The following is an 11,202-nucleotide window of genomic DNA, read 5'->3' as shown; positions in this document are numbered from 1 at the left end:
AAATATGAAGAAAGAGATTATAATCAATTTCCCTACCAGCTCAGAAAAGGGCATGATTTTGAAGTTAATATACACTGAATTCCTTAAATATTTTTCAAATAAAGGGCTTACAATAAATAAGAAAAAATGGGGAAATAAGATATACTGTTCCTTTTAAGATAATGGAGAAAATCCTTCTTTTCTTTCTCTGAAGGATGGATTCCTTGCAAATTGCCCAAAACTCATTCCTGGAGGGGGAAATATGTATCCTACTTTTAGAAAAAGAGTCCATAGTTTTCAAGTTTTTCATTCATATTCTGGAAACTTACTTAGTAATTTAGAATTAATCTTGCCTACAATTGACCTAAAGAAGAATTACTTATGAACATCTGCCTATATTCTCATAATTTGCTGAGTTAATGTAGTCTTTTAAAGAAAAGCTAAACGTTTTACCTAACAAGTAAATGCATTCATATATCAAGAATGCTAAAATTTTCTTGTTTAAAATTATTTGTAAAAAAATAAAATAAAATAAAATTATTTGTATTATATTTAGTGAAAAATGTCAAACTTAATTAGCTCTATATATGTAAACATAAATAATGCATTTAAACTGAAATATAGGGATCCCTGGGTGGTGCAGCAGTTTGGCGCCTGCCTTTGGCCCAGGGCGCGATCCTGGAGACCCGGGATCGAGTCCCACGTCGGGCTCCCGGTGCGTGGAGCCTGCTTCTCCCTCTGCCTGTGTCTCTGCCTCTCTCTCTCTCTCTCTCTGTATGACTATCATAAATAAATAATAAAAAAAATAAACTGAAATATATTTTAAATTATTTGTCATAGGTGGAAAAGCCTAATTTATAAAAGTATTATATATCACAATTTTCCACAGCTGAAGAGAATATTATAGAATTATTTATTTACTACATTTTCATTCTGATGTAAAGAGTCATGGCCCTAAATTACTTTGTTATTTTATGTAGCTATACACACGTGTGTGTGTGTGACTGAATTCCTATTATCTATTTATCTTAGAATTTAATCTTCCTGTTCCCATAGCATTTGATCAAATATCAAATTGGCATTTTGTGCTATGACTTTCTTTTTTTTTCTCAAGCTATTTTTTTTAATTTTTATTTATTTATGATAGTTACACACACACACAGAGAGAGAGAGAGAGGCAGAGACATAGGCAGAGGGAGAAGCAGGCTCCATGCACTGGGAGCCCGATGTGGGATTCGATCCTGGGTCTCCAGGATCGCGCCCTGGGCCAAAGGCAGGCACCAAACCGCTGCGCCACCCAGGGATCCCAACTTTCTAGCTACTATTCATGTGAAAAATGGACAATAAAGGATATAAAGTGACACTTTAAGTTAAAATAAAAAATTTGTTTAATTGCACAAAATTATTTGGAAAATTATCTCAAAATACATGCACAAATTATATTTTAATTATTTGAGTAATCTGTGTAGAAGTTTCAAAATTTAACACATTTAAGTCAACTTAAACAAAAGGAAACTAGGTCAAGTAATTTACTCCTCACTGAATATACAGAAAATGACAGAAATTATTCTTAAACCAGAACTATGTATCTAAAGTCTAGTGTTGGGATCCCTGGGTGGCGCAGTGGTTTGGCGCCTGCCTTTGGCTCAGGGCACGATCCTGGAGATCCGGGATCGAATCCCATATCGGGCTCCCGGTGCATGGAGCCTGCTTCTCCCTCTGCCTGTGTCTCTGCCTCTCTCTCTCTCTCTCTCTCTCTCTCTCTCTCTCTCTCTCTCTCTCTCTCTGTGACTATCATAAATAAATAAATTAAAAAAAATTAAAAAAAAGATTTAAAAAAAAAATAAATAAAGTCTAGTGTTCTTTACCCATACATCCCCACATCAATAAGATGAGTCTGGGGATGATTTAAAGTTATAAGGAAGGCAGAGGAAGACTGTGATCAAGGAGTCTAAGGGCCATGGCAGTAATAGAAGAGAGATGTCTTGAATAGTATATATAACACTGGGCTATATTTGCTAGATAAAATGTGCTGTAAATCAACATGACTTTGCAATACTGTGATAGATAGATTGCTTATTTGTTTGGTATCCAGTAATTAAACACGCCATCTCAAAGACGACAATGTTACCATGTGCTGTTGTGTTAGTTCAAATATAAATGCTCACAAGGCGATGGTAGCAATATAGAGAGACAATGGCACCACCTTTTCACATGTCCCTTAAAGAGACTGCATGTGTGTGAGATGGCTTTGCAAGAGGTGGGGTCTGTCATTTAATTTTTATGGCATTAGAGAATTTAGAAAATTAAACCCTTCAGATTAAAATACATCATCACTCTCCCAAACTCTGCAGCAGGAAATGAATGGCCAGACAAATTCTTGATGGGCTAAACATAATGATATTTCTAAAGCCTTAGATGAAATATTTCTGTACTGTCCATATCAGAAATAGATATATCTGCAAATGTGTACATGTACAAAAGCGAAAGAGATACATTTGTGCATTTTTCTGTTAATAAAAGAGAATTGGGTTCTTAAAGCTATGTGCTCTTCTACTCTTCATGAGTTCACAGGTTTGGTTTAGTATGGAGTGAAAAAAATGGTAAATGCAAGAAATCTTGTTTTCAGAGTACAATAGCTCTCAAGATGCAAACCCTTCCTAATGAAGTTATGTTCATTTCTGTAGGCTCAATCATTTCAATTGTGTCTCCTAAAGAAATGGATCCATTATACTAAATATTAAAAATTATTTATAAAAAATGACCAGGTATCTAATTTAGATATCTAAATTAATTAATATTAATCAATATCTAATTTATTGAAATAAATTGCTGCTTATTTCCAAATATACTTTATCTGTGACGAGTAATTATGGTAATGAAGTTGTTTTAAAATTGCATCCCTGTACCCTGAACCACTTTACTTCTTATTATAGTTATTACTATTTTCTTCAAGCATTTATTGACATCAAAGATCCTCTCATTCTTTCCTTTCATATTTACTTGGCTTATTCAAAGTCTCCAATATTGCATATTTCCAGATGAAATGGTGTGTAGGACATATCTTTAAGCCCTAGTAAGCTGGAGAGATGTTTTCATTTTATTAAAAATGTAGAAACGGGCACTGAAGGAGACACTTGACGGATGAGCACTGGGTGTTATTCTGTATGTTGGTAAATTGAACACCAATAAAAATTAATTTATTAAAAAAATAAAATAAAATTTAAAAAAAAAGATAAAAAATGTAGAAACACACAGATTTCAGAGCAAGGATTGATGAGTTGGAATACCTGCACTTGGCAGGATGAGCACTGGGTGTTATGCTATATGTTGGCAAATTGAACTCCAATAAAAAATTTTTAAAAAATAAATAAAAATAAAATAAAAAATCAGGTAAATAGAAATATTTATTTATTATTTATTTATTTATTTTTCTATAAATTTATTTTTTACTGGTGTTCAATTTGCCAACATACAGAATAACACCCAGTGCTCATCCCGTCAAGTGCCCACCTCAGTGCCCGCCACCCAGTCACCCGCAACCCCCCCCGCCCTCCTCCCCTTCCACCACCCCTAGTTCATTTCCCAGAGTTAGTAGTTTTTCATGTTCTGTCTCCCTTTCTGATATTTCCCACTCATAATGGATAAAGAAGATGTGGTTTATGTATCAAATTGAATATTCCTCAGCCTTTAGAAATGACAAGTACCCACCATTTGCTTCAACGTGGATGGAACTGGAGGGTATTATGCTGAGTGAAATAAGTCAGTCGGAGAAGGACAAACATTATATGGTCTCATTCATTTGGGGAATATAAAAAATAGTGAAAGGGAATAAAAATATTTAATAAGAAAGTAATATTTATCAACTATCACACATATTATCTTTCCTCATTAGAGAATTTGTTTACTTACTCTTACATGTTGTATTCATAGTATTCTAACCCACATTAAAACAACTTTAATTTTCATTTATTAAAGAAAGAACTGAAATAATAATTTGAATATGTTACGATTTTCAAAATTTAAAAAAGATCTGTGAGTCAAACAAATGTAAATGACAAACTTTTGTGTTTATTTTCTCAAAAGGTTAATATTGGTTTCAGGAAAGCACAATAATGACAATACAAATAATGATACAAATAATACAAATAATGATACAAGTAGCAATACAAATCATATTGTAAATTATAAGTTTTTACTATTTACAACATAGACCTTGACAGTTGTTTTCTACTTTTGATACATTTGATCTATTATCTCAGTCAACCAATAAACTTTAGTGTGAAGTATAGCCTTACCTCATTTACAACATTAAAAAGTTGAGCTATGGAGAAGAGATATTATAAGGCAAGAATAGCCCTTTTAACTAGGAAGTAGAACTTTGAATCAAGACCTTGGATTCAATATGTAATACTTGTCTAAAACTGTATTGAAGTTAAGATCTTTAGATGATAAAAACTTCCTTTTCAATTTTTCCATTTGCAGCATCCCAGCTGCAGAATTCATGGAGAAGAGTAACACAACCATAGATTTCATTCTCCTAGGACTCTTTAATCACACAAGACCCCACCTTTTTCTCTTCATTGTGGTGATGACAATAGCCATTGCTTCTCTGAATGGAAATGCCCTCATTCTTCTCCTGATTCTCCTGGATTCCCGGTTCCACACACCTATGTACTTCTTACTAAGCCAACTCTCTCTCATGGACATGACGTTGGTCTCCACCATTGTGCCCAAAATGGCAGCTGACTACTTGAGTGGCAAGAAGTCCATATCCCCTGCTGGCTGTGGATTGCAGATCTTTGTCTCACTCACACTGGGCGGTGGAGAAAGTTTCCTCTTAGCAGCCATGTCCTATGACCGCTATGTGGCTGTTTGCCACCCACTGAGATACCCTGTTCTCATGAGCTGGCAATTATGCCTGAGAATGACTGTGGGGTCTTGGTTCCTTGGGGCAGCTGATGGGCTCATGCAGGCTGCTGCCACCCTGAGTTTTCCATTTTGCAGGGCTAATGAAATTGATCATTTCTTCTGTGAGGCCCCCATACTGGTGCGTTTGGCTTGTGCTGACACGTCAGTCTTTGAAAATATCATGTACATCTGCTGTGTGTTAATGCTTCTGGTCCCCTTTTCCCTCATCCTGACTTCCTATAGTCTCATCCTCTCATCAGTTCTTCAGATGCATACTACAGAAGCCCGCAGGAAGGCTTTCTCCACCTGCTCCTCACATCTCTCTGTGGTGGGACTCTTTTATGGAGCTGCTATTTTTATTTACATGAGACCCAAATCATACAGGTCAGATAACCATGATAAAGTGGTCTCAGCCTTCTATACGATTTTCACCCCTGTGTTGAACCCCCTCATCTACAGTCTAAGGAATAGTGAAGTCAAGGGAGCCTTGAAAAGATGGTTGAGGAAATGTGCAAATGTAAAACCCCAGTACACTTAGTTCTATTCTTCAAGTTACCCAGTGCCAAATGAATCTGTTTCTGTATTTGTTAACATTTTAGACATATTGTAATTATCTCTCTTTTAGTAATGCATGAAGATAATGTTAAGTACATTGATCAGTATAATAGTTAAGTTGTTAAAAATTGAGTCTACTACACTGAGGTACTGTTTCTTGAACATTGACTATTTGTTTTGCTCCCAGATAAGCACTTTTATAGATTATTTTGCATTCTTTTTTTTTTAATTTTTTTTTATTTTTTTATTTTTTTTTAAATTTTTATTTATTTATGATAGTCACAGAAAGAGAGAGGGAGAGAGGCAGAGACAAAGGCAGAGGGAGAAGCTGGCTCCATGCACCAGGAGCCCGATGTGGGATTCGATCCTGGGTCTCCAGGATCACGCCCTGGGCCAAAGGCAGGCGCTAAACCGCTGCGTCACCGAGGGATCCCTATTTTGCATTCTATAACAGCCATATAAGTGCTTTGATTCCCATTTTCTAATGACAAATTAGAAGCAAGAAAACTTAAATATTTTTCCAATACACACAGTATATGTTAAAATGTGACTCCAAATCTTGTCCCCTCACTTGGTATATTTTATTTCTGTCCATTTATTTTGACTACTGTGTTTTCTATGTCTTTGTCCTATGCATTTTTAAGAAATAAATATAGGGATTCCAACAAAGTCAAACAAGAACATTAATTTTACCTATAATTTAAAATGCAGGCCTATAACAAAGGGGGAATTGTACGACTTAAAATGAGTATCATATTGTCACTATCATAAAAATTTTCTTCCACAGTCTCTTTATTTTGCTTTGAATGCAAACATTTTTATTTCATGCAATTTTTCACTTAAGTCATATTTTATATGTATAAAATTCCCAGGCTCCATTTGGAATGGCTAATCTGTTATGAAGTACACCATGGCTAAACTCACTTTTCTGGAAGCAGATAGTGTTCATGATGTTTAAAAGTTATGTTGATTTACGATGGACATTGCATTGATGAATATAAACTCAGATGCATAAATATGCATAGTCTTAATAGAATATCTGATGATACTGGATTATCAAAACTGAGTAAGAATTGACCACGAGTTTTTTACAAATTATGCAGATCACCTTACTTCTGCAAATGGACGACAACTAGAGCCAATCCCATAAAAAATATGGGCACTCCTCAAGGTTTGGTGACTTAGAAAAGAGAAGAAGCAAGACTATTTCTTCTGTATATCTGTTAGATGAAGACACAAGCCAGAGAGATAAGGCAGAAAGCTGTCATCTTCAAAGCCAAATTGTAACTGAAAATTACAAGTTTATTTAGTGAATTTTATGACAGAGACTAAATTTACTGCAGTTGTAAAAAACTTAAGAAATACAGTATTTTATATATAAAGAGAGAACTTCAAAAAAGAGCTTCTAGGAACAATGAACCTCTATACTAGTGTCTGAGATATGAATGGCATTTCAGATTTTAGAGCAATATGGGATATTTCCAGCTACATGTAGAGATGCAAATACTAATATCACGTGTATATTTATGATAGTACCTTAACCACTGCATGTAGATCTGGACCTCCTATCTAGAGAGAATCATCAGGAGACTCTACACTCCTGGGAGGATTTGAGAATATCAGGTGAGAGCAATCATCTTTTTTTTTTCAATCATCTGTTTAAACAAAGAGTTTATTTGTCTTATTTATTTTCTACTTACTCAGTATTAGGATGAAACAAAGGAAGAGACATACTTGCTAATTTTATATCAGTTATGCAATCAGAATGTTTTTCTTCCCATGAAATGGAAAAATTTCATAGATGTAAATGCAGTCATGGAAATCGCATTATTTTTGCCAGATTCACTGATCATCAAAATGGCAAGTAAGCCCATATAATTTGATAAGGATAAAATATATCAATGAGACGATTATTGAGCCTGACCTATAATAGGAAAAACAAACAAAATGGATAAACATTATCTCCAAAGAAATGTAAGAAATTAATAAATATTGACCAGATAATTATAAAAATAGCAACACACTTCAGAGAAATAATATTAATGACCAGTAATCTGACCAGAAAGGAGCCTTTTCCAAAAAAGACATCCAGATGGCTAGCAGACACATGAAAAGACGTTCAAAATTAATAATCATCAGAGAAATACAAGTCAAAAATATGTTGAGAAACCACCTCACACACATCAGAATAGCTAAAATTAACAAAACAAGAAACAGGACGTGTTGGCAAGGATGCAGAGAAAGGGGAACCCACCTACACTGTTGGTGAGAATACAAACTGTTCCAGACACTCTGGAAAACAATGTAGAGATTCCTCAAAAAGTTAAAAATAGAACTATCTTATGATCCAGCAATTGCACTACTAGGTATTTACCCAAAGGATACAAAAATAGTGATGTAAAGGGATATATGTATTCTGATGTTTAAATAGCATTATCAACAGTAGCCAAGTATGGAAAGAGCCCAAATGTCCATTGTCTGATGAATAGATAAGGAAGATGTAAGGGGAATATAATATATAAAGGAATATTACTCAGCCATCAGAAAGAATGAAATCCTGCTATTTGCAAGATATGAATGGAGTTAGAGTGTATTGTGCTAAGATAAATAAGTCAGGCAGAGAAAGACAAATACCATATGACTTCACTCATATGTGGAATTTAAGAAACAAAACATGAATATATGGGAGGAGGGGAAAAAGGGAAAAAGAGAAGTAAACAAACCATAAAATATTGAGATTTTTAAAAGATTTTTATTAACTCAAGAGAGACACACACATGGGATGGGGGAGAATCAGGCTCCCTGTGGGAAGCCTGATGCAAGACTCAATCCCAGGACCCTGGGATCATGACCTGAAACAAAGGTAGACGCTCAACCATGGAGCCACTCAGGTGCCCAACTCTAAGAGACATGAGAAAATGCTCCGCATCACTTGCCGTCAGGGAAATACAAATCAAAACCACAATGAGATGCCACCTCACACCAGTGAGAATGGGAAACATTAACAAGGCAGGAAACCACAAATGTTGGAGAGGATGCGGAGAAAAGGGAACCCTCTTACACTGTTGGTGGGGATGTGAACTGGAGCAGCCACTCTGGAAAACTGTGTGGAGGTCCTCAAAGAGTTAAAAATAGACCTGCCCTACGACCCAGCAATTGCACTGCTGGGATTTACACCAAAGATGTGGATGCAATGAAACGCCGGGACACCTGCACCCCGATGTTTATAGCAGCAATGTCCACAATAGTCAAACTGTGGAAGGAGCCTCAGTGTATACTGAAAGATGAATGGATAAAGAAGATGTGGTTTATGTAGACGATGGAATATTACTCAGCCATTAGAAATGACAAATACCCACCATTTGCTTCAATGTGGATGGAACTGGAGGGTATTATGCTGAGTGAAATAAGTCAATTGGAGGACAAACATTATATGTTCTCATTCATTTGGGGAATATAAATAATAGTGAAAGGGAATAGAAGGGAAGGGAGAAGAAATGGGTAGGAAATAGCAGAAAGGGAGACAGAACATGAAGACTCCTAACTCTGGGAAACGAACTAGGGGTGGTGGAAGGGGAGGAGGGCGGGGGTGGGGGTGGGGCTGAATGGGTGACGGGCACTGAGGTGGGCACTTGACGGATTGAGCACTGGGTGTTATTCTGTATGTTGGCAAATTGAACACCAATAAAAAATAAATTTATTATTAATAAAAAGAGAGAGTCTAAAAATAGAAAACAAATTGGATCACTTAGGTGGCTCAGTTTATTACCACCCAACTCTTGGTTTTAGCTCATCATCTCAGAGTCATGTAGTCAAGCAATGCAGAGCCTGCTTGAGATTCTTTCCCCTTCCTCTCTGGCCCCTCTCCTCCTCCCCCTTCTTGCACGCTCTCTTTCTTTCTGTAAAATAAATAAATAAAATCTTAAAAAAAGAAAAATAGAACAAACTGAGGGTTGATGAAGAGAGTTGAGTGGGGAATGGGCTACTTGAGTGATGGATGTTAAGAAGGGCAATTTTTGTGATGAGCACCGTGGTGTTTTGTGTAAGTGATGAATTACTGAATATTACTTCTGAAACCAATATTGACATGTAATATGTACTGCAATATATCCTTGTTGTCCAGTTTATTTGGAATACAAAAATATTGTGTAATAATAACAAGGATGTGTGATATGATGCTGAGCAAACATTATTGTAGGAAGTGGAACATTAATTCTGAATGAATTACCACATATCATTTATTCCTTGATGTTGAAATACTAGAATAAAATGCTACATTCAATCATTTTTCTCTCAATTAAATTTAAAGAATTATAAGAGAATAAGACTAGAGAATAATATGCCAACTATGACGTCTCTTATCAGTCTCAAACATAAGTCATTCTAAAATCATACAGCACAGGAATTGCTACTACATTTTGGTCCAGGAAAATTGTATGCTTTAGCCTTCAATCATTTGAAAATTATTTATGAGAGTATATTTGACTGATACACAGATTAGCGCATATGAATTCATGAAGCAATTTATGCTTATAAATGATTATGTATATATATATATTTCTATACAATTTATATATGTAGACTATTATATGTAAGGCCCAACCACCATGCTATGAGAAGCACAAGAAGCTTGAGGAAGGGCCAACATGAAAAAAATAACCTATCTAGCTTGGTGAGCCCCCAGTCATCAATTAGTACCAACTCACTGTCATGTTAATGACTTTTTTTGAGGTGGATCTCTAACTCCAGTTGAGTTGTCTCAATTGACACAAAAATCGTTGGTCCATAAAGCCCTGCCCAAACAAGAGTTTCATGAGAATAATAACTTAGTATTGCTTTAAACCACTGATATTTGGAGTGACTTGTTAACCAAGAATATTAACTAAAATATATTTTGATACTTGGAAGTGGCATTGGACCCCAAAAGAATACTGAAATTATGTCATGTTGTCATAAGATCAAGTAGCAGGCAGAAAACAAAACAAACAAAAACCCAAGAAACTGTTAAGAGAAACATAAGGACCTTGAAAAGTTGTTGCTGAGGGCTCAAAGGGAAGTTTAAAAAAAATCCTTTAAGCCTGGAGGAAAAGGAAATTTTTTTATAGAGTGAAAAGAAGTCTGTGTCAGTACCTAAAATATTAAAGGAATTCAAAGAACTCAATGATATAGTTAATATTTCCAGAGGAAATATTGAAAACTCTACCAGGATTTTCATAGCCTAGGATAGAATATGAAAGAATTGATATATATAAATATTTATATATATTATATATATAATTGATATATATAAAAATATTTATATATATTATTTATATATTTATATATCAATTACATTAATATATTACTATATTACTATATTATATAATATTAATATGTAATATATACATAAATATAATATATAATATATTCTGTATTATAACATATTATAAATATATGTAATATATTATATATTAATACAACATATATTAATGTAATTCATACATTACTAATTAATTAATATTAATATATTAATATAATTCAGGGTGTGCTGGATTAAAAAACTAATATCTCTCTCATCAAGGAACTCTCAAATTAAGAATGGTTCTCCAACCAAAGATTAAATACAGAGTGGGTATGTAAATAATATTTTAAACTATTGAATTAAAAAAAATAAAATAAAATATTGAATTATGTAAGACCCTATAAATCTTTGTAGGCAGACAATACACCCTGTTAGAAACTTAAGGTGATGTCTTATGGACTACTTTCACTGTAAAA

The 11,202-nt window shown here is 34.5% G+C and overlaps 1 protein-coding gene across 1 annotated transcript; it reads left to right on the top strand.

Annotated features, from left to right (window-relative positions):
* The first annotated feature begins 4,483 nt into the window (after positions 1–4,483).
* Positions 4,484–5,428, top strand: LOC129515007 (olfactory receptor 2T33-like). Its single transcript, XM_055333707.1, has one exon. It carries the CDS (start codon positions 4,484–4,486, stop codon positions 5,426–5,428), a length of 945 nt encoding a protein of 314 aa, XP_055189682.1.
* Positions 5,429–11,202: the final 5,774 nt, after the last annotated feature.

The sequence above is a fragment of the Nyctereutes procyonoides genome, unplaced genomic scaffold, assembly GCF_905146905.1.
Source record: "Nyctereutes procyonoides isolate TBG_1078 unplaced genomic scaffold, NYPRO_anot_genome, whole genome shotgun sequence".
NCBI lineage: Eukaryota > Metazoa > Chordata > Mammalia > Carnivora > Canidae > Nyctereutes > Nyctereutes procyonoides.
This window is presented reverse-complemented; position numbering and strand designations above follow the sequence as displayed.